The 25217-nt window shown below is 40.3% G+C and overlaps 1 protein-coding gene across 1 annotated transcript; it reads right to left on the bottom strand.

The window, feature by feature from the left end:
• Positions 1 to 936: 936 nt before the first annotated feature.
• On the bottom strand, positions 937 to 23769 carry LOC120492222 (uncharacterized). The gene is made up of 8 exons (XM_089117342.1): positions 23603 to 23769; positions 20656 to 20895; positions 11394 to 11483; positions 11166 to 11243; positions 7409 to 7699; positions 4751 to 4837; positions 3197 to 3342; positions 937 to 1326 (listed from the first exon to the last, which is right to left on the bottom strand). The coding sequence occupies exons 1-7, from the start codon at positions 23621 to 23623 to the stop codon at positions 3199 to 3201; spliced, it is 951 nt and encodes a 316-aa protein (XP_088973468.1). The 5' UTR covers positions 23624 to 23769; the 3' UTR covers positions 937 to 1326; positions 3197 to 3198.
• Positions 23770 to 25217: the final 1448 nt, after the last annotated feature.

Here is a 25217-nt window from a genome sequence, read left to right as displayed (position 1 = left end):
TAAACCAGTATTACAATCCATAAACAAAACCATTGTATCAATTATAGTGATGCATTTGTATAACATCTAAAAAATAAACAGAAACACTTTGGACCAAAATAATTTGGTATAATTACAACAAAAAAATAAATAAATAAATAAATAATGGATAAACCCCTTCTTTAGTACTAATAAAATCATTACATGGCTAATATATATTTATTATTTTAAAGTGAGTTTCTTTGACTTATTTTTTAGGAATTACATATTAATATCTGACCACAGATTCTGAAAAATCTCATGAAAATCCTTTTTCCATTTCATCAATGCCTACATGAAACATTTTTTTCTTTAGTTAAAATAGAAAAATGTTTAAAACATGCCTCACCACACATTTTTGACTCATTGAAGTACTGTCCCACATTAGGCTGATCATACTGTCCCGGATTTGGAAACCACATCTCCTAATATGGGACACTAGGAAATTTGATAAAAAATATAAAATATATAGTTTATACACATAAAGTTACACTATTTTTTTGATGGACAAACATTTCATAACCACATTAGGCTCAAAAGTAGCAGGATTGCTTTGTTTAAAAGCAATTTAACTCCTTAACATAAAATTTGTTAAAACTCAATGTCAATAACCTTCGGATGGTCTTCACAAAAGGTCTCTCCTGTTTGATGATCGCTCCATCCTCAAATATGATTGGACATTTGATAGGTCATGTGATTTTGGTCACATGACACCACCCCATACGTGTAAGGGTCGCAACTCTTTGTTGAACACAGATCTTATTTTTTTGCGATTATCTAAAAGTCTATGGGGAAAATGCTTAGCTTTTCGATGGAAGAAACCCAGTTTTCCTACAAAGTGACGTCATCACTTCGACACTCTATAACCCAGATACGCTTACTTAATGGCAGTATCTGCTAAATGTATCGTCACAAAATTATTATTATTTCAAACTATTAAATGCAAGCATACATACAAGTGTTGTGTTGATGAAGATCGATAGCATCCACATCACATATTCACAACAAGACACACTCACACCATTACACACATACGACCGGCAACGTTTTTAATATTTATTTCACTTTTGGCAAATGCTGCGAGTAAAAACATTTAAGTAAAGCATAGATAAAGCGAATAAGGTCTATTTTAGAGCATTAAACAAGCAACATGTTAGAAAAATATTATATATTTACTTTCTCTTTCACACTAAACAGTTCAGATAGTTGTAAGGATGTAAGCATCATGTGACTGTGGACTCATGGGAAGTTTGCCTGAAGTATGGATCCGCTCCGGCGAATGTTCGCTTAACCGAAGGACAGGCACATCTGAATTCACAAAGAGAGAGAGAGAGAAGATATTAAGCCTCCTGAAAACTCATTTTCATAACACTATATTCATTTTTATCTTCGTAACGCACAATAATCCTCTACGAAATTGAATCTGTCAGCTACCTAATTGAAATATAGAGTTTTTAAGTTCTCTGTTCATCTCGCTTTTTCATTTCCAATTTGCTCTGAGTGACTATTTGTGCTGTCATGTTTTGTAAATGCAATGAATCACACGCCAGTGTGTTTGCTGATCACTAATCTCATTAATGCGCCCCGATGTCAGAGATTCACTTAGCATGAATACACATGATCCTGATGTCACTCAACCACATGCTTTTCAACCACATTTGTTAATAACAAATTAATTATTAATTAATAAATGAATTAATTCTTTTTCAACCACATTCGTTAATAATAACAATCTCTGAGATAAAAAAGTGCATGAAAGTAATACAATTTAGCACAGTCATAACACTAGTCAAAAGTTTTTGATCGGTAAGATTTGTTGTGTTTTTAAAAAGAAGTCTCTTCAGCTGCATTTATTTGATTAAAAATACAATAAAACAGTAATTTTGTGAAATAGCGTTACATTTTAAAACAGCTGTTTTCTACGTAAATATATAAAGATTTTTCAGCGTTATTAATTCATGCTTAACTACTGCACAGATAATACTAAATTAATGCGTAACTAATGATTATTTAAGCTATTCATTAATGATTACCACATTAGGAACTTAAATTAAGAGTCTGTAAGGTTAATGTATTAGTTCATTCATGAATTGTTATTAATTAAATATGTAATTGTGGATTAATTTCATAATAACTAATTTTTTAACTAATAAACTTCCAGATAATATGACAGGTACACTAATATACATTAATACATGATTAATTACTTCATTGTTAGTGCAAATTCATGTGCAAATTACTAAATGACTAGTTAATAATGATGTGCCCCAACAAGTAAAGTCATAACATAATGATGCCTTTGCAAATCGTTAGCTAATGATTAATTAAAGCAGACAACTGGAAGGTGAAGTGCATAGCTTTGACTAATTGTGGTAATTAACACATTGATTTACACTATTAGTTAATAAAATAAGTTATTAAGGAATTAATACACAATGACACATTGAATTAATAGCAATTCATGTATTACTTCATCGTATATTAATCGTACAGAATCTTTATTTTGCTGATGCGGTAATCATTAATTAATGGTTTAGTTCTTCATGAGTTCTACATTAACTCATGATTATCTGAGCATTAGTTAAGCATGAATTAATGCATATTAGTGCACCCGTATTGTAAAGTGTTACCAAATTCAGCTTTGGTCACAGCAATAAATTACATTTTAAAATATATAAAAATAGAAAACAGTTATTTTAAATTGTCATATTTAACAATATCACTCTTTGTTTGTTTTTAATCCAATTCTGGTGAAACTCAAAAAATTGAATATCGTGCAAAAGTTCATTTAGTTCAGTAATTCAACTTAAAAGGTGAAACTAATATAGACTCATTACATGCAAAGTGAGATATTTCAAGCCTTTATTTGTTATAATTGTGATGATTATGGCTTACAGTTTATGAAAACCCCAAATTAAAAATATTGTGAAAAGATTTTCATATCTGTACGTCATAATCATCAAAATTATAACAAATAAAGGCTTGAAATATCTCACTTTGCATGTAATGAGTCTATATAATATATTAGTTTCACCTTTTAAGTCTAATTACTGAACTTTTGCACCATATTCTAATTTCCCGAGTTTCTCCTGCTGAGCCGAAGACACTTCATCTAAAAACATAATCGTGCTGATCTAAAAGCTTTGCCTGGTAGTGTGTGTGAAGAGAGAGAGCTGACTTTCACAGAGGATAGAAAGCGTTGTTCAGGCAGTCGGAGTAGAAGTCACTGCAGTCCCGATCATAGTCTCCATCATCTGGACCCTGCGTGAGCGGCTCCACGTCTTCATCCGAGGTCGAGGGGTGTGTGAGGATGATCCGAGGAATCTGTCACAGCCAGCCGAGAGCAAATGACATTTCACACAGCGGTTTGGGAACCGACCTTTAACATGAGTGCTTTCCTGCTAAAGCTATGCAGTGTGTTTCTTAAGCTTGTCTCGGGTAGAACAAACATTAGTCACACTTTGTATTGGGTGTCTTTGCTATATGTATGCCTACATTAAAAAAAAAACGCATTTTTACGGTTAGGACAGGTTTGCTAGTACAGTACGGGTCAGCAGTTTAACTACAGAAATGGATCACAGCTGTATATGCAGGTATTTCTAAATTAAATACAGTGTAAAAACATGTAGCCTATATTGCATTGTATCAATTGATGACACTACATGGACACTACATTTGGACATAGACATCATTTCAAATTGGCAGTATTTTCTGTTTTCTCTACTGTATAATAGCAGAACTGAGGGGGAAAAAGAGAATAAAATGATTTATCGGTAACATTTTGTTTCGATGGTCCACTTTAGATATTATACTGACTACAACATGTCAGCTTATTCTACTAACAGTCTAGTTATACTCCAGTCAGAGAGTTAGTAGAATATCTAAAGTTAACTATCGAAGTAAGTGTAACTTAAGTGCACGTCACTATTTTTATTATTTTTTTCATTCATGTGGACTCAAATAAGATCGCAGCAATTAGCAAATGATGATACAATCAATTCCCGATAGACAAACCAAGTCCGTTACACATTTTTCTAGTTTGAGAACACATTTCGTTCAGATTTATGTCAAAAATAGGAAGAAACGATCACAGATTGTGTTTCACGCTGACTTGAAAACAAATGAATTAGGGCTGTCAAACAATTAATCGCGATTAATCGCATCCAAAATAAGTTTGTTTACATGTACTGTGTATAATTATTTTGTACATATAAATACACACACATGCATGTATATTTAAGAAAAAAAATTATATAAAATATATTTTTATATAATATAAAATATATATAAATCTATATACATGAAAATATTTCTTAAATATATACAAGTTTGTGTATTTATATATTTATATATATAAAATAATTATACACAATGCACCCACATATATTATGTAAACACAAATCTTTATTTTGGATGCGATTAATCATTTGACAGCAATAAAATAAACTGATCAAAAAAGCACTATACTAAATGTCCTGGAAAACAAGATGATATCTGAGATTTTTGAAGGGAAAAAAAGGACATAAATGAATTTGTTTTTATTAAGATGTTTAGATAGGACAAAGTTTGTTTAGAATTGGTTACAGTTTCTGTTTCTTCATTATTTTCTTGTATTGTAAAGTCTATAAAGTTTCAGATGTTAATTTCTTCACAGAGACTGAATGAAACAACAGGAATGAAGGACAAAATGTGAGATTTCATGGTTAAAGCGCTTTCTATCCTCCGCACGTACCGTCATGGTGCTTTTCACAACCTGCAGAGCGTTGTTTTTGAAGGTCTCCGTGTCTTTCATTGGCCGTAAGTCCTGGACTGGTTCATTCTGACCAAATAACATGAAGAACATCAAGAGAAGAAACGGGAAAATACACATTACAGTTCCAAAACCACGAGTATTGAGTTTAACAATAGTCAAATCTAGCACTTCAATGGGTCTAATCGAGGGGCTGTTTACATGACAACGTTTTTAACTAAAAATGTAAAACTTTTCATGTGTTTTGGCCGTTCGTTTACACCGGGTGCCTGAAAACACAAACTTCTGAAAAAGTGTTTTTGAAAACGGTTTCTGTGTAAATGACAAAAAACAACAACAACGAATCCCTGAAGACGATGACGTCATGCACATGTGCGTCACGTAGGGATGTAACGGTTCACGAAATTGACGGTTCGGTTCAATACGATACACTTGTGTCACGGTTTGGTTGGGTACGTTTTCGAGACAGCAGAAATGCCAGAGAAATTTCCTTCGTTTATTTTTTTTATTATATTTTTATTAAAACTAACATCATAAAGTATGATTTTTTTTTTTTACTTTGAGCAATGATGGAGCTATACTTGACTATACTTAGCATATAAAACAAAACAGCCCCTTGGACAACATGAAATGTAATATTGTAGTAGTTATAAACAGGTTTATTTTAGTTCAGATTAACACTTGAGGGCAGCAATTGTGTTCATAAAGTCAAAATAAAACCGATGTGATGTTACTTGAAAGCATTACTTGTAGTGACTTACAATTGCTGTATGTCAGAGGTTGCCGCCTCTGGAGCAAATAGGGGTTAAAGGAGTAGTTCACATTTGAAAAAACTTTTGCTGATAATTTACTCACCCCCATGTCATCCAAGATGTCCATGTCTTTCTTTCTTCAGTCGAAAATAAATGATGAAAACATTCCAGGATTTTTCTTTACTGGCGACCAAACGAATCAAGGTCTAAATGAGAGTTTCAGTGCAAACTGTTCAAAGGGTTTTAAACGATTCCAGACGATGAATAAGGGTCTTATCAAGCGAAACGATCGCTCATTTAATAAATAAAGTAAAAAATTACGTTTTATAAGCTCAAATGCTCGCCTTGCTCTGTTCTGTGACGCGCGTTCGTGACTCTCCTGTTCGAACTCGTTCATCAAAATGAACAAATCTTTTTCCGAGTCATTTGGTTCATTCAACGAACGTTTCATTTTGATGAACAGGAGAGTCACGAACGCGCATCACAGAACAGAGCAAGGCGACCATTTGAGCTTATAAAGCTTAATCTTTGTTATTTATTTATTAAATGAGCGATCGTTTCGCTTGATAAGACCCTTATTCATCGTCTGGAGTCGTTTAAAGCCCTTTGAACAGTTTGCACTGAAACTGTCTTTTAGACCTTGAACCGTTTGGTTCCCATTGAAGTCCATTATATGGAGAAAATCCTGGAATGTTTTCATCAAAAACCTTAATTTCTTTTCGACTGAAGAAAGAAAGACATGGACATCTTGGATGACATGGGGGTGAGTAAATTATCAGCATAAGTTTTTTGAAAAGTGAACTACTCCTTTAAGTGTCTTGCTCAGGGACACATTAGTGTCTCACAGTGGATTCGAACCCGGGTCTCTCACACCAAAGGCATGTGTCTTATCCACTGCGCCATCACCACCCCCGACTAATCCTGCCAAACTCCCATGGTTACAGTTAGTGTTACTACAGTAAACCTATGGTGAATGTTGCTGATCTGTGGACACTGGATAATGTTTCTCCAAGTCAGTGCTGTTTGATCCGTTAATAACTGAGAAATGTGAATATTTCTCAGCCAAATTCAAATGCTTTCTTTCCTGGATTTGGCTGTGTAGTAACAGTGCTGCTTAATCGATCAAGATCGACTCGCGCCGCATTGGTTCAAACTGATAAACGGTCCGTCAACCACACAATAACGAGTAGCTCAGTTTCGTTCCGCTTACATTACATTTGCCATGTGATATTGGGCAATGTTGTGGTCTCGCCAGCATCTCGAGCGCACTTGCCATGTGCCTACATTTAAAATAACAAAATTTTGGTCGGCAGGAAAATGGTCCAACGAACCATTCGGTTTAAAAATGCGCACCGTAAACCGAAAGCCTCGTACCGAACGGTTCAATGCGATTAAGTGTATCGTTACACCCCTGGTATCACGTGTTCAGTCTACAGTGTTTCATCGCCATCTACTGGCCTGGCAGCAGAATACAGCGCTTTTAGTCGTTTTCTCGGATCTGTGAGTGTCTCTGTTTTAAGCGCATCGTTGTCGTGTAAACCTAACCTCAGTCTAATTCCATTTCATTGCTTTTATTCCTCTATGGAATATAATAGAATTGCTCTTTTTATATTCTCATCTCTCCAGCCAACGCGTTCTCGTCCTAGGGCGTCATATAGTGACACTTTTGAAATTTCGTCTAAATCCAACGCACATGGCACCCTTTAGCGTCAATATAACCCGCACATAACGAGTTTTGTTGGGTTATGGGTAGGTTTAGATCTGGGGTAGGGTTAGGCTTAGACCACTAGGAGGCGCCTTCTGGCCCATATATATCTGACGCTTAAGGGTGCCAGACGAAATGTCAGAATATGACGCCTTGGGATGAGAACGGGCTGCTCCAGCCTACCGGTCCGTTTCCGTTGCAGGCCGAAGCTTCAGTCCGGTTGGTCGCTGAGCTGTGGTCCGGCGTGGCATCAGTGGAGGATTGTGGGCCGCCCGATCTGCTATAGCTCACGGGAACATCCCACTCTTGGCTGATCTGCGGGTCGGTCTCCATGCCGTCGGACCTGTCGTTCGCTCGCGGCTCCATGGACACGCATCTCTCCCGTATCACTTTCATCTTTATACAACTCCCAGCATTCCTCAGGACGCTGACTGCCTCATGATGGCTGACCTCCAGCATGTCCAGGCCATTGACCTGGAGGCACAAATCAGAAATGAGCCACAGTGAGTCAAAATTCTGGGTTGTTTCAACCCAACTTTGGGTCAAATATGGACAAACTCATGCATTGGGTTAGATTTTTTTATTACATTTTTAACCCAATGTTTGGGTTTCTCCATAATTTACCCAAAATTGGGTTTCAACAACCCAGGATTTTTTTGAGTGTGGAAAGACAAATGCCATGAAACCCAAACAATGAAGACAATGCCCACCATTTATACGAGGAAATGACCTGGGACCTTCAAGAAGATGTGTGAAATTTCAACACCAAAGAGTATATTGATTGTTCTCACATTGGTTTTCCAATGGTTTGCCCACCTGCCATTTCTAGATTAAAAAACAAACCTAAACCCAGTTTTGAAGGTTTTTCCAGTCAGATGTGGGAGTCAGCCCACTTTTGCAAGGAACATCTAAACTCCATGAATGCTCCTTCTATTATAGTACACACTACAGTTTATAGTCGTTCTATTTGCTCAACCGTTCCATACCATGCCGATCCGGATATGATTTCATTTTCCACTGTGGGGTTTGAAATTAACTCCCGCCAAATGCGGGTTGGGTTGAAATCTGGTGACTATGGCGGCCATTTTGGTACAGTCAACTCATTGACATGTTCAAGAAACCAATTTGAAATGATTCCAGCTTTGTGACATGGTGCATTATCCTGCTGGAAGTAGCCATCAGAGGATGGGGACATGGTGGCCATAAAGGGATGGACATGGTCAGAAACAATGCTCAGGTAGGCCGTGGCATTTAAACGATGCCCAATTGGCACTAAGGGGCCTAAAGTGTGCCAAGAAAACATCCCCCACACAATTACACCACCACCACCAGCCTGCACAGTGGGAACAAGGCATGATGGATCCATGTTCTCATACTGTTTACGCCAAATTCTGACTCTACCATCTGAAATCGAGACTCATCAGACCAGGCAACATTTAACTTATGTTTACCCCGTTCAAATAGCGCACTTGGCCCGGTATACAGAGAACAGACAAGTGACCAATCCTGAGTGGCGATGTCACTTCGGTTCAGCCAACCACATTGAGGATTCTGGGCAAAGAACGAGCTCAAGTGGACATTTAAGGGGCTGGACTGTGGAAAAAAACTTTCCTCCCTTTGTCATATCTCAGGATAGTCACTGTGATTGTGTGTGGAAAATACCACAAAGCCACATCAACAATTTTAAAGAAAAAAAAAAAACTATGAATATGACTTCTAGATGTCTAAACCTAGGATAAGAGAATTGCATGAAGATATCAGATGCAGCACAACTCATGCTTGAGGAAAGAGAGCTTTTATTTTACATAACCTGAGATGTAAATAACTAATAACCAACAACAGGATATCAAGGTGATTTTAGTGGCAGAATGAAGTCTGATCTGATTTATCAACACTCAAATCCATGTTGTCCTCATTTTTGAGCACTTTATATATTGTTTTAGCATGTAACAAACTTCTTTTTGTGGAATGTTTTGCTTAAAATGTGTTTGTGCTATGTTTCTTTGAAAGACATTATGCTTTATATTTTTTAGTGTGATGATTTTAAGTGTCTAAATACTCTGCGTGCCTGTTGCTTTAAGGCTCATGGGGTCACAGCATCTGTGTAATGATGCCATCCAATGGCCATCGGAGAAACAACTATACAGGGTCAAAAGGAGAAACACAGTCACAGTGCACACACTTATCTTTCATTGTTCAAAGGCTGTTCGTCCAATCAAGCTCTACTGTATTTTGGCCAAAATTCATGTGTCATTTGGTGAAATATAAAAATGTTTGTTCTACTTGCAATGATAAACATGGTGTGTACTATCCAGATTCAGTTTATTTTATTCAACGCCATGTCAGCAATCAAAGCTATTTTTATGGCAAAAAATAAACTACAAAAATACAAGCACGATGAAAATATTTAACATATTAAACAAGATTGTACTGAACACAAAGGGCTCTATCTTGCACTCGGCGCAAATGACTTTATACACAAACGCATGTCTCATTCCTATTTTGCACGCGTGCAAAAGACGCACGTCGGTAAACTAGGAAATGAACTTGCGCTCCCTGGGCGGATCGGCGCAAAAAGGAGGCGTGTTTCGGCGCAAACATTGCCTGGTGCTATTTTATACTTCCAGAAAACAATTGCGCCACTGAACAAAAACCTGGTCTAAAGTCAGTGGCGCGTTGCGCGTTGTTCATAATGCTATTTTAAGCGCGCGTGCTTGGCCATAATGAAGCGGGTGCACAACGCACATTCTCTCATCAACACAGATGCAGCGGTTTTTATTTTTGCTAATCAAACATTATAACAAGGAAAAATAATAACACATGAGGGAAATCATTGTGGTTTACATGAAGATGAAAAAACCGAATTACCCATTTTTTAAGGCTAATTGTACTCATAGGCTACTAAAGGATCAGACCTGTTTGCCCAATAGTGGAAAGAAACATACGTATATACAGTGTTGGGTGTAAGTAATCAGTTACTGTAACTTAATTACCTTTTCTCTAGAAAATGCAAAGTAAGGGATTACTCTTCATTTATCTGTAATTTAATTACAGTTACTTCTGATGTAATTGAGGTAAATACTGTGTATAGATCAATCCGATCTCACAGAGATTCGTATGCATTTTATGAGGTGTCTAAATCGTACGACCGCACTCGTACAAATGCGTATGAATTATTGTAAAATATGTATGAATAAAGTGTGAAATGTCATCAGACATAAAACAATAGTGGGTTTAACATCAAAATGTATTGTCTGATGTTAAAAAGTATGTTTTGATAATGTAACCTTGGTCAGTTTAAGGATAATTCAAGCAATTTTATAGTATTTATTTGAAAGAATTAAAACAGATTCATGTCTATCCTTGTATTATTCAGCTGGTTGAGATTGATATGGGATTTTGAAAGTAATTAGTAATTAAAAGTAATTAAACACTGTTTAGAGAGAGTAATTACAGTAATCTAATTACACTGTTGTAGAGGTAATTAGTAACTAATAATTAATTACTTTTTTAGAGTAACTTACCCAACACTGCGTATATAATGTTTAACCGACGCTGATGTGCGAGGGTTTCTCCCGTCCCCATATAACATCACTTCTGTCTTTCACGGCCCTGACGAGAACGTCGTTCTCCTCGGCTGTGAACGCTCCAGGTAAACCCGCCGTTATAATAACAATCCGTCATGCAACATGCACTTGATCTTAAAGGGTATGTTGGATGGCGATCTGATTGGTTTATTTCACGTTACGCCCAAACCACACCTATGAATAACGAAGCTAATTCAGACCAACCCCTTTTAGATTTGCGCATTTATCCCGCCGGGAAAATAGCAACAGCGCCGGGACCTGCCCACAAACTTACTTGCGCTTTGCGCTTTGACACTTGCGTTTCAGATCCTTAAACTGTACATACATTATGATGTACTTTTTTTTTTTTTTACCTCCAGCACTCTGTCCCCAACATGAAGACCGGCCTTCTCCGCTGGTCCGCCTTTAGACACCTTGGAGATGAAGATACCCTGAAGACGACAAATCATTTCATCAGTCCAATCACTGGCTGGATGCGCATTAGTATTCCAGTCCATGTGTATATTTTATCGTAAAAAGACCCAAAGGAGTGTGAATGATAGTAATAGTGTGTAAAGAGGCTACAGGAAGATAAGGCCTACCTCGTCGTTCTCTTTGTATGGCAAGGAGCCTTTCCCTCCCGCAATACAGATTCCCATTCCTCCTCTCTGTCCGTTCACTTTAATCTGTAGCTGGAGGAGCAGAAAACAATTAGAGCAGAATATACTAATGAGAATCTAACATACAGCGGATATAAAAGGTCTACACACGCGTTAAAACAGCTGGTTTATTTGATCTAAAAATGAAAAAAGTTAAATAATTTCACATTTAATATTATAACCTATAGTGTCATGAGGCATTATAACTGTGTCATGAATATTTTCTACATTGAATTTGTCATTAAAAGTTTATAATGGCTTCATGACAGCCAATGTCAAAACCAACCACCTGACAGTTTAATCATGTAATGGTAATTAATAATGCTTAGTGGTTTCTTAAGTTTGATCATTAATCTGCTATGTCATGTTTATGACAGGTTGTGTTGTCTTAGTAATGTCAAGTTGTCATGACAACGACACTGACAGGTTATGATGTATTGGTTTATGTCAAGGTGTCATAACAAAGACATCTCAAACAATGTCATATTTAATTAAAAAGGTCATAATTGAGCGAATGACACTTAATGACAGTTAATCATAAACATAAACGCTCCTTCATATTCATGATATGTGTCATGTTAGTCTTGTGTAAAGTGTTCACACTCTTTCAAGTAAAGAGTTACCGAAATAAAATAAAAGTAACTGCAACAAGTTCAAATTCAGGAGGGAAAAGAGGTGGACGTTAAATGTAACTTATATTGTAAAAAAAATATAAACAATAAAACGAAAGGAAGCATTAAAAAAATCAGCCATGTAAAATATCCCGGGCTCTCAGCTCCTGCTTCACAGTAACGTTAATAAACCTTTACTACAGTAGCTTATCCATGACCATGATTCCCGTCGGATTGCTTTCCATCAGCTGTGGAGGTGAAGACAACAAATCCTACGTTCATCCCTGGCATCATAAAGTTGTGAATAAGCGTCCTCTACAGCGAAGCGCCTTTAAGACTGGATGGGCAGGCGAACCCATGAAATTACATTTAAGTGAGCTTGTGCTAAACGAGTGTTTCTGACTTTGTGATTCTCCAAGTCATCAGCCTCCTCCAATGCTCCAATAGCCTAGTCTGACATGCCATTGACGTTTTAAATGTTTAATAGGAGTCTATAATTTTGTGCAGAACTATGAATGTGTTTCTAAATGGATGTCCACCCTATCATTCACGATTCATTAGTTCACCTCCACCTCCTGTGTAATAAATCATCCAGAACAGATGGAACTACCGGAATGGCAAATTAGATCATTCTTTTAAATACATTTGACACCATACATATTTAATCTATCTGAAGTTAATAGAAACGTATTGCCCCAATACACACCACAAAGCAGATGATTTCTTTGTGTGCTGAACTGTTTGGTTTGAATCTGTTGAAGGTGGGATCAAGATTTTTGAGCCAAATGGAATTTGAATGGAATTCAACTTTAAGACAAACAAAAATGATAATTGAGTTCCTTAATTATTGTAGCTGAAAAATTAACAGTGTTTCCTTTTGGTGAAATCCACTGTTTTGAGGCAAAACCGTCATTTAGCCTTCTCCATTCATCATTTAGCCTACGCTATTGGTCATTTAGCCTACGCCATCTGTCATTTAGCCTTCGCCATTTGTCATTTAGCCTACGCCATTTGTCATTTAGCCTACGCCAGTCGTCATTTAGCCTACGCTATTCGTCATTTAGCCTTCGCCATTTGTCATTTAGCCTACGCCATTCGTCATTTAGCCTACGCCATTTGTCATTTAGCCTTCGCCATCTGTCATTTAGCCTTCGCCATTTGTCATTTAGCCTACGCCATTCGTCATTTAGCCTACGCTATTCGTCATTTAGCCTTCGCCATTTGTCATTTAGCCTACGCCATTCGTCATTTAGCCTACGCCATTTGTCATTTAGCCTACGCCATTCGTCATTTAGCCTTCGCCATTCGTCGTTTAGCCTACGCCATCTGTCATTTAGCCTTCGCCATTTGTCATTTAGCCTACGCCATTCGTCATTTAGCCTTCGCCATTCGTCATTTAGCCTTCGCCATTCGTCGTTTAGCCTACGCCATCTGTCATTTAGCCTTCGCCATTTGTCATTTAGCCTACGCCATTCGTCATTTAGCCTTCGCCATTCGTCATTTAGCCTTCGCCATTCGTCGTTTAGCCTACGCCATCTGTCATTTAGCCTTCGCCATTTGTCATTTAGCCTACGCCATTCGTCATTTAGCCTTCGCCATTCGTCATTTAGCCTTCGCCATTCGTCGTTTAGCCTACGCCATCTGTCATTTAGCCTTCGCCATTTGTCATTTAGCCTACGCCATTCGTCATTTAGCCTTCGCCATTCGTCATTTAGCCTTCGCCATTCGTCATTTAGCCTACGCCATCTGTCATTTAGCCTTCGCCATTTGTCATTTAGCCTACGCCATTCGTCATTTAGCCTTCGCCATTCGTCGTTTAGCCTACGCCATTCGTCATTTAGCCTACGCCATCTGTCATTTAGCCTTCGCCATTTGTCATTTAGCCTACGCCATTCGTCATTTAGCCTTCGCCATTCGTCATTTAGCCTACGCCATTCGTCATTTAGCCTTCGCCATTCGTCGTTTAGCCTACGCCATTCGTCATTTAGCCTTCGCCATTCGTCGTTTAGCCTACGCCATTCGTCATTTAGCCTACGCCATCTGTCATTTAGCCTTCGCCATTTGTCATTTAGCCTACGCCATTCGTCATTTAGCCTTCGCCATTCGTCATTTAGCCTTCGCCATTCGTCATTTAGCCTTCGCCATTAGTCATTTAGCCTTCGCCATTCGTCATTTAGCCTTCGCCATTCGTCATTTAGCCTACGCCATTCGTCATTTAGCCTTCGCCATTCGTCATTTAGCCTACGCCATTCGTCATTTAGCCTTCGCCATTCGTCGTTTAGCCTACGCCATTCGTCATTTAGCCTTCGCCATTCGTCGTTTAGCCTACGCCATTCGTCATTTAGCCTACGCCATCTGTCATTTAGCCTTCGCCATTAGTTATTTAGCCTTCGCCATTCGTCATTTAGCCTTCGCCATTCGTCATTTAGCCTTCGCCATTCGTCATTTAGCCTTCGCCATTAGTCATTTAGCCTTCGCCATTCGTCATTTAGCCTTCGCCATTCGTCATTTAGCCTTCGCCATTAGTCATTTAGCCTTCGCCATTCGTCATTTAGCCTTCGCCATTCGTCATTTAGCCTACGCCAATAGTTATTTAGCCTACACCATTCATCATTTAGCCTTCGCCATTAGTCATTTAGCCTTCGCCATTCGTCATTTAGCCTTCGCCATTCGTCATTTAGCCTTCGCCATTAGTCATTTAGCCTTCGCCATTTGTCATTTAGCCTACGCCATTCGTCATTTAGCCTTCGCCATTTGTCATTTAGCCTACGCCATTCGTCATTTAGCCTTCGCCATTCGTCGTTTAGCCTACGCCATTCGTCATTTAGCCTACGCCATCTGTCATTTAGCCTTCGCCATTTGTCATTTAGCCTACGCCATTCGTCATTTAGCCTTCGCCATTCGTCATTTAGCCTTCACCATTCGTCATTTAGCCTTCGCCATTAGTTATTTAGCCTTCGCCATTCGTCATTTAGCCTTCGCCATTCGTCATTTAGCCTTCGCCATTCGTCATTTAGCCTTCGCCATTAGTTATTTAGCCTTCGCCATTCGTCATTTAGCCTTCGCCATTCGTCATTTAGCCTTCGCCATTCGTCATTTAGCCTTCGCCATTCGTCATTTAGCCTTCGCCATTAGTCATTTAGCCTTCGCCATTCGTCATTTAGCCTTCGCCATTCGTCATTTAGCCTACGCCAATAGTTATTTAGCCTACACCATTCGTCATTTAGCCTTCGCCATTAGTCATTTAGCCTTCGCCATTCGTCATTTAGCCTTCGCCATTCGTCATTTAGCCTTCGCCATTAGTCATTTAGCCTTCGCCATTTGTCATTTAGCCTACGCCATTCGTCATTTAGCCTTCGCCATTTGTCATTTAGCCTACGCCATTCGTCATTTAGCCTTCGCCATTCGTCGTTTAGCCTACGCCATTCGTCATTTAGCCTACGCCATCTGTCATTTAGCCTTCGCCATTTGTCATTTAGCCTACGCCATTCGTCATTTAGCCTTCGCCATTCGTCATTTAGCCTTCGCCATTCGTCATTTAGCCTTCGCCATTAGTCATTTAGCCTTCGCCATTCGTCATTTAGCCTTCGCCATTCGTCATTTAGCCTTCGCCATTAGTCATTTAGCCTTCGCCATTCGTCATTTAGCCTTCGCCATTCGTCATTTAGCCTTCGCCATTAGTCATTTAGCCTTCGCCATTTGTCATTTAGCCTACGCCATTCGTCATTTAGCCTTCGCCATTTGTCATTTAGCCTACGCCATTCGTCATTTAGCCTTCGCCATTCGTCGTTTAGCCTACGCCATTCGTCATTTAGCCTACGCCATCTGTCATTTAGCCTTCGCCATTAGTCATTTAGCCTTCGCCATTTGTCATTTAGCCTACGCCATTCGTCATTTAGCCTTCGCCATTTGTCATTTAGCCTACGCCATTCGTCATTTAGCCTTCGCCATTCGTCGTTTAGCCTACGCCATTCGTCATTTAGCCTACGCCATCTGTCATTTAGCCTTCGCCATTTGTCATTTAGCCTACGCCATTCGTCATTTAGCCTTCGCCATTCGTCATTTAGCCTTCGCCATTCGTCATTTAGCCTTCGCCATTAGTCATTTAGCCTTCGCCATTCGTCATTTAGCCTTCGCCATTCGTCATTTAGCCTTCGCCATTAGTCATTTAGCCTTCGCCATTCGTCATTTAGCCTTCGCCATTCGTCATTTAGCCTTCGCCATTAGTCATTTAGCCTTCGCCATTTGTCATTTAGCCTACGCCATTCGTCATTTAGCCTTCGCCATTTGTCATTTAGCCTACGCCATTCGTCATTTAGCCTTCGCCATTCGTCGTTTAGCCTACGCCATTCGTCATTTAGCCTACGCCATCTGTCATTTAGCCTTCGCCATTTGTCATTTAGCCTACGCCATTCGTCATTTAGCCTTCGCCATTCGTCATTTAGCCTTCGCCATTCGTCATTTAGCCTTCGCCATTAGTTATTTAGCCTTCGCCATTCGTCATTTAGCCTTCGCCATTCGTCATTTAGCCTTCGCCATTCGTCATTTAGCCTTCGCCATTCGTCATTTAGCCTTCGCCATTAGTTATTTAGCCTTCGCCATTCGTCATTTAGCCTTCGCCATTCGTCATTTAGCCTTCGCCATTCGTCATTTAGCCTTCGCCATTCGTCATTTAGCCTTCGCCATTAGTCATTTAGCCTTCGCCATTCGTCATTTAGCCTTCGCCATTCGTCATTTAGCCTACGCCAATAGTTATTTAGCCTACACCATTCGTCATTTAGCCTTCGCCATTAGTCATTTAGCCTTCGCCATTCGTCATTTAGCCTTCGCCATTCGTCATTTAGCCTTCGCCATTAGTCATTTAGCCTTCGCCATTTGTCATTTAGCCTACGCCATTCGTCATTTAGCCTTCGCCATTTGTCATTTAGCCTACGCCATTCGTCATTTAGCCTTCGCCATTCGTCGTTTAGCCTACGCCATTCGTCATTTAGCCTACGCCATCTGTCATTTAGCCTTCGCCATTTGTCATTTAGCCTACGCCATTCGTCATTTAGCCTTCGCCATTCGTCATTTAGCCTTCGCCATTCGTCATTTAGCCTTCGCCATTAGTTATTTAGCCTTCGCCATTCGTCATTTAGCCTTCGCCATTCGTCATTTAGCCTTCGCCATTCGTCATTTAGCCTTCGCCATTCGTCATTTAGCCTTCGCCATTAGTTATTTAGCCTTCGCCATTCGTCATTTAGCCTTCGCCATTCGTCGTTTAGCCTACGCCATTCGTCATTTAGCCTACGCCATCTGTCATTTAGCCTTCGCCATTTGTCATTTAGCCTACGCCATTCGTCATTTAGCCTTCGCCATTCGTCATTTAGCCTTCGCCATTCGTCATTTAGCCTTCGCCATTTGTCATTTAGCCTACGCCATTCGTCATTTAGCCTACGCTATTCGTCATTTAGCCTTCGCCATTTGTCATTTAGCCTACGCCATTCGTCATTTAGCCTACGCCATTTGTCATTTAGCCTACGCCATTCGTCATTTAGCCTTCGCCATTCGTCGTTTAGCCTACGCCATTCGTCATTTAGCCTACGCCATCTGTCATTTAGCCTTCGCCATTTGTCATTTAGCCTACGCCATTCGTCATTTAGCCTTCGCCATTCGTCGTTTAGCCTACGCCATTCGTCATTTAGCCTACGCCATCTGTCATTTAGCCTTCGCCATTTGTCATTTAGCCTACGCCATTCGTCATTTAGCCTTCGCCATTCGTCATTTAGCCTACGCCATTCGTCATTTAGCCTTCGCCATTCGTCGTTTAGCCTACGCCATTCGTCATTTAGCCTTCGCCATTCGTCGTTTAGCCTACGCCATTCGTCATTTAGCCTACGCCATCTGTCATTTAGCCTTCGCCATTTGTCATTTAGCCTACGCCATTCGTCATTTAGCCTTCGCCATTCGTCATTTAGCCTTCGCCATTCGTCATTTAGCCTTCGCCATTAGTCATTTAGCCTTCGCCATTCGTCATTTAGCCTTCGCCATTCGTCATTTAGCCTACGCCATTCGTCATTTAGCCTTCGCCATTCGTCATTTAGCCTACGCCATTCGTCATTTAGCCTTCGCCATTCGTCGTTTAGCCTACGCCATTCGTCATTTAGCCTTCGCCATTCGTCGTTTAGCCTACGCCATTCGTCATTTAGCCTACGCCATCTGTCATTTAGCCTTCGCCATTAGTTATTTAGCCTACGCCATCTGTCATTTAGCCTTCGCCATTTGTCATTTAGCCTACGCCATTCGTCATTTAGCCTACGCCATTTGTCATTTAGCCTACGCCATTCGTCATTTAGCCTTCGCCATTCGTCATTTAGCCTACGCCATCTGTCATTTAGCCTTCGCCATTTGTCATTTAGCCTACGCCATTCGTCATTTAGCCTTCGCCATTCGTCATTTAGCCTACGCCATTCGTCATTTAGCCTTCGCCATTCGTCATTTAGCCTTCGCCATTCGTCATTTAGCCTTCGCCATTAGTCATTTAGCCTTCGCCATTCGTCATTTAGCCTTCGCCATTCGTCATTTAGCCTACGCCATTCGTCATTTAGCCTTCGCCATTCGTCATTTAGCCTACGCCATTCGTCATTTAGCCTTCGCCATTCGTCGTTTAGCCTACGCCATTCGTCATTTAGCCTTCGCCATTCGTCGTTTAGCCTACGCCATTCGTCATTTAGCCTACGCCATCTGTCATTTAGCCTTCGCCATTAGTTATTTAGCCTTCGCCATTCGTCATTTAGCCTTCGCCATTCGTCATTTAGCCTTCGCCATTCGTCATTTAGCCTTCGCCATTAGTCATTTAGCCTTCGCCATTCGTCATTTAGCCTTCGCCATTCGTCATTTAGCCTTCGCCATTAGTCATTTAGCCTTCGCCATTCGTCATTTAGCCTTCGCCATTCGTCATTTAGCCTACGCCAATAGTTATTTAGCCTACACCATTCATCATTTAGCCTTCGCCATTAGTCATTTAGCCTTCGCCATTCGTCATTTAGCCTTCGCCATTCGTCATTTAGCCTTCGCCATTAGTCATTTAGCCTTCGCCATTTGTCATTTAGCCTACGCCATTCGTCATTTAGCCTTCGCCATTTGTCATTTAGCCTACGCCATTCGTCATTTAGCCTTCGCCATTCGTCGTTTAGCCTACGCCATTCGTCATTTAGCCTACGCCATCTGTCATTTAGCCTTCGCCATTTGTCATTTAGCCTACGCCATTCGTCATTTAGCCTTCGCCATTCGTCATTTAGCCTTCGCCATTCGTCATTTAGCCTTCGCCATTAGTTATTTAGCCTTCGCCATTCGTCATTTAGCCTTCGCCATTCGTCATTTAGCCTTCGCCATTCGTCATTTAGCCTTCGCCATTCGTCATTTAGCCTTCGCCATTAGTTATTTAGCCTTCGCCATTCGTCATTTAGCCTTCGCCATTCGTCATTTAGCCTTCGCCATTCGTCATTTAGCCTTCGCCATTCGTCATTTAGCCTTCGCCATTAGTCATTTAGCCTTCGCCATTCGTCATTTAGCCTTCGCCATTCGTCATTTAGCCTACGCCAATAGTTATTTAGCCTACACCATTCGTCATTTAGCCTTCGCCATTAGTCATTTAGCCTTCGCCATTCGTCATTTAGCCTTCGCCATTCGTCATTTAGCCTTCGCCATTAGTCATTTAGCCTTCGCCATTTGTCATTTAGCCTACGCCATTCGTCATTTAGCCTTCGCCATTTGTCATTTAGCCTACGCCATTCGTCATTTAGCCTTCGCCATTCGTCGTTTAGCCTACGCCATTCGTCATTTAGCCTACGCCATCTGTCATTTAGCCTTCGCCATTTGTCATTTAGCCTACGCCATTCGTCATTTAGCCTTCGCCATTCGTCATTTAGCCTTCGCCATTCGTCATTTAGCCTTCGCCATTAGTTATTTAGCCTTCGCCATTCGTCATTTAGCCTTCGCCATTCGTCATTTAGCCTTCGCCATTCGTCATTTAGCCTTCGCCATTAGTCATTTAGCCTTCGCCATTCGTCATTTAGCCTTCGCCATTCGTCATTTAGCCTTCGCCATTAGTCATTTAGCCTTCGCCATTCGTCATTTAGCCTTCGCCATTCGTCATTTAGCCTACGCCAATAGTTATTTAGCCTACACCATTCATCATTTAGCCTTCGTGTAATTTATATTTTATAAATAATTTAATAATTTAATAAAATAATTTAATACAAATTTAATATTAAATTAATATTAAATATTAATTTAATATTAATTTAATAAATACTAGCTTTATAATAATAATAATAGGCCTAATAATAATAATTTAATACATTATGGTAAAACGAGCCAATTATCGTATTGGTATCGTCAAAGGCATCTGCCATCGGCGATAACTCAGACTATCGTCGATACACGATACTATCGTCTATCGGCACAACCCTAATTGTTATCAAAACGTTTAACAATTAAACACCATTTTCCATGCACCACTGGCAATTGCAAAAAGCGATACACATAATAACAGTGTAATGTAACTTTTATCACAAATTGTTCTGCTGCCAACTCATTGTCTGTCTTCTTACTCTTAATGGCACTTGTGAAATGAGTGATTGGTGGAGACTGGGTCGATCGGACAAAGCTAGATGGCCAAACTTCTCTGATCCGGTGTGGCCTTCTGGGTCGTTGGCCATGTCCCGGTGGAGATGGGTCACCAGGCGTTGAGTTTTGCATCTCTGCAGCTTCCGGTCATGGCCGTTCTCTCCCCACTGAGGCTTTGGTCTGCGTCCCGCTCCCTCCAACTCTGAGAAACGACCCAAACTGTACTGATGGAGAAGATTGTTTGATTGAGTGTTTTCAAGTGTAAATACCATGGCAAATGAATATGGTATTTATAATTTATGTTACGACTGAAAATCTATATCTACTCCGAAAAATCCAGCACTGCTGGTCATCATCATAAGGTATGTTTGGGGTGCTGGTTTACTGGTTCCCAGCATGGGAATCGGTAGTGTTGGAGCAGCTACACCAGCTCAGTGTTGCATGAGAACAGCAGGACTATACTGGTCCACCAGTATTATACCAGCTCTAACCAGCATAAACCAGCCTCTAGATCACTTTCTATTGCACCCATGAGTTTGTAGAAAGAAGAAAAATGTCAAGGAATAGATGTTCCACAGAAGAAATAACAGCATATTTGTAATTTTTATTTGCTTTGGTAATATTTTCAAAAGGTGTACATTTTCCAAATTCTTAAGAGAAAAATCTAAACTGTTCACACTTGGATCACCTCTAGTCATTATTTCAACCCTAATCTCCTGCTTTACAGTTATACATGTTTTCTTAAACATGTAACATGAGTAAAAACTTCGCACCATAGGAACCTGTTCATAGTTCCTAGAACTATTGGCAAAATTTCACGGATTTTGGCGTGTTCAAACCAGCACTATAGGATCTAGCCATGATGTTAGTGTTCGCTGATTGGCTGAACGCACGCAAAACACCAGCACCCGCCATTATTAAAAAGGCTGTGTACACAGATTATAGCCTATATATTTACTCCAGAAACTAACTCTATGAACATGGAAAACAGTGATAGATGAGTGTCTTAACCTTTACGCTGAGGAGAAAACCCAGAGCAACTTTGAGGAGACCAAGCCAAACATGATCATGTATTTCTGCTCAGCAACACACAAACTGCATACGCTAATAACTTTTCATTACAGTCTACTTTCTATGTATAACATTTCTATCTAATAACGTATTAGACAGATCGTAAACGAATGTACATGGAGAATGCGAGCACTGTAAGCTCAGGCTCTGTTGTTCTCAGTGCCGTCAAAACAAGTCACAACAACTTACTAGTCACGCTAAGATGCAAAGAGGAAAATGTCCATAAGGGAACCACCCCGCTGGATAGTTCCTAGGACTACCTGGTGCGAAAGCCCCTAATAAGTGTATTCATCAGTGGTGGAGCCCCTACTGAGAAATGTCCTGATGAAGTCGTCCTTGCGATGGAGGTTTGGGTTAAATAACTGGTTCTTCCAATGTTCCATCATTAGATTCGTTCTCGGATTGGTATGATGAAATCAATGCCATCGTTAATGTCTTTACAGTGTGAACAATTGCTTAGCCTTAGGAAGCCTCCGGAGCTGAAATTCAGTTATGGTAATGGGCGTTTTATTTCAGACATGCGCTGTACGCGGTAGACCAATAACAACAGATAGGTTCATCTGACCAATCAGAGTGGACCAAACACAACAGACTGGTTCATCTGACCAATCCGAGTAGACCAATCACAACAGACTGGTCATCTGACCAATCAGAGTAGACAAATCACAACAGACTGGTTCATCTGACCAATCAGAGTGGACCAATCACAACAGACAGGTTCATCTGACCAATCAGAGTAGACCAATCACAACAGACTGGTTCATCTGACCAATCAGAGTGGACCAATCACAACATACTGGTTCGTCTGACCAATCAGAGTGAACCAATCACAACAGACTGGTTCATCTGACCAATCAAAGTAGACCAAACACATCTGACCAATCAGAGAAGACTGGGTCATCTGACCAATCAGAGTGGACCAATCACAACAGACTGGTTGATCTGACCAATCAGAGTAGACCAATCACAACAGACAGGGTCATCTGACCAATCAGAGTGGACCAATCACAACAGACTGGGTCATCTGACCAATCAGAGTCGACCAATCACAACAGACTGGGTCATCTGACCAATCAGAGTGGACCAATCACAACAGACTGGTTGATCTGACCAATCAGAGTAGACCAATCACAACAGACAGGGTCATCTGACCAATCAGAGTGGACCAATCACAACAGACTGGGTCATCTGACCAATCAGAGTCGACCAATCACAACAGACTGGGTCATCTGACCAATCAGAGTGGACCAATCACAACAGACTGGTTGATCTGACCAATCAGAGTAGACCAATCACAACAGACAGGGTCATCTGACCAATCAGAGTGGACCAATCACAACAGACAGGGTCATCTGACCAATCAGAGTGGACCAATCACAACAGACAGGGTCATCTGACCAATCAGAGTAGACCAATCACAACAGACAGGGTCATCTGACCAATCAGAGTGGACCAATCACAACAGACTGGTTGATCTGACCAATCAGAGTAGACCAATCACAACAGACAGGGTCATCTGACCAATCAGAGTGGACCAATCACAACAGACAGGGTCATCTGACCAATCAGAGTCGACCAATCACAACAGACTGGGTCATTTGACCAATCAGAGTAGACCAATCACAACAGACAGGGTCATCTGACCAATCAGAGTGGACCAATCACAACAGACAGGGTCATCTGACCAATCAGAGTCGACCAATCACAACAGACTGGGTCATTTGACCAATCAGAGTAGACCAAACACATCTGACCAATCAGAGTAGACAAATTACAACAAACTGGGAATTAAAATAAACTGTAAAAGGACTGAAATTTTGCTCAAGCCAAAGATGACAGACATAACCACATTGGTCTTACATCATCAGATGACTCTTCCATCTCTTCTGCATCTTTTTCCGGACTGGAGCTGCGGCTGGTGGTGCTCGGGAACAGACGCTCCTTCCCCGTGACCCGACGCTCTTTCCCCGTGACCCAGCGCAGGCCAGGAATGGCCCAGCCGTAGTTCACAGAGGGTTTCGCAGCCCTGCACGCCTGTAGATGACACACAGAAGTGACTAAACACCCTCGGCTGCTTGCTTTTCAAAAATATCACCTTTAGAAAATGAATGAGTGAATGAATTTATTTATTTCATTTCGAGCAATATAGTGACATATAACAAAGGCAATAAGAAGGATTTGATTTTTAACAACATAAATCAGTCAATCAAGCCAATAAAAAATATTTAGCGCCTTGCTAGCATTAGGGTTGGGTATCGAGAATCGAGTATCGATTGGAACCGAGACTAACTTTTCGTTTTTCCCGGAATCGTTCAAAAGTTAAAATTTCGATTCCTAGTTTCGATATTCACAGTCCGCCGAGCGGAAGAAGAAACCGCTGAACAACACCAACGAAGAAGCGTCTACCGGAAGTGTTGGCATAACCACGCGAGTCAAACATGAGTAGCTTACGTCGGCGATCCAAAGTGTGGCTTCACTTTTCTAAAAATAACGAAATCTCGGCAAAATGCAAAATTTGTGACAAAAGGAGTATTTTTACAGAAGGATTATTTCCTTCAGAAAGGCCGTTGGTTAGCAAGGTTAGCTAAACTTTTTTGACCCTGCCTCTTAAAAGAATCGGAATCGAGAATCGTTAGGAACTGGAATCGAAACAAGGAATCGGAATCGGAATCAGAATCGTTCAAATTCAAACGATACCCAACCCTAGCTAGCATGTTTTATGCTGTCCTTGTCACTTTGAAGAGAGGGGACACTTTGAGAGGTGACCGTGCTTTCTGTGTCGTGGCTCCAAGGCTCTGGAACGAACTCTCAAGCTTTAGCATTGAGAACTACGGTTTCTGTGGGATCTTTTAAAGCAAAATAAACACCAAACCATATTGTTAATTAAAAGTTTGTCCAAAAAGATGTGAATCTGGATCTTTGAATCTGGAAGATGTGAATGTGGCTAATTCGTAACAATTCGTACGACCTCACTCATATGAATTAGTACGATTTTTACTAAATCGTACATATTTCACGAGTTGGCCAATTCGGATGAATTCGTACGAATGACCTACCCCTGGCCCCGCCCCTAAACCCATCACGTGGGTTTAGACAAATCTTACGAATTCGTACTAGTGAGGTCGTACTCACTAGTACTATAATGTTTTATGCTATACATATATATGTATATATGGTTTTGTTGTTTTTATATGGCCCTCGAATATTCAACTGATTTGCATGAGATTTGGTGTGTATGACTTAGTGACCCTCGAAATATTTCCAATTAATATTCATCATCTATTAAAAAACACCCATTAGCGCAGATAAAATCACCCTCATGTCCAGCCTTGAGGAGCCTTTTGGTTTATTTGATTTCCTTTCTAAGAAACATCGCTTGTTTTTGTCTGCAGATTGTTACCTTAGCAACCAGAAAACCCTCAATCTCAATCATTACGCTCATTAAGCTCTTGAGACTGTGGCTGCATAACTAATT

The sequence above is a fragment of the Pimephales promelas genome, chromosome 11 (genome assembly GCF_988280905.1).
Source record: "Pimephales promelas chromosome 11, fPimPro1.hap1.1, whole genome shotgun sequence".
Taxonomy (NCBI): domain Eukaryota; kingdom Metazoa; phylum Chordata; class Actinopteri; order Cypriniformes; family Leuciscidae; genus Pimephales; species Pimephales promelas.
Note: the sequence above shows the minus strand (reverse complement) of the source record. Positions and strands in the feature narration are given on the sequence as shown.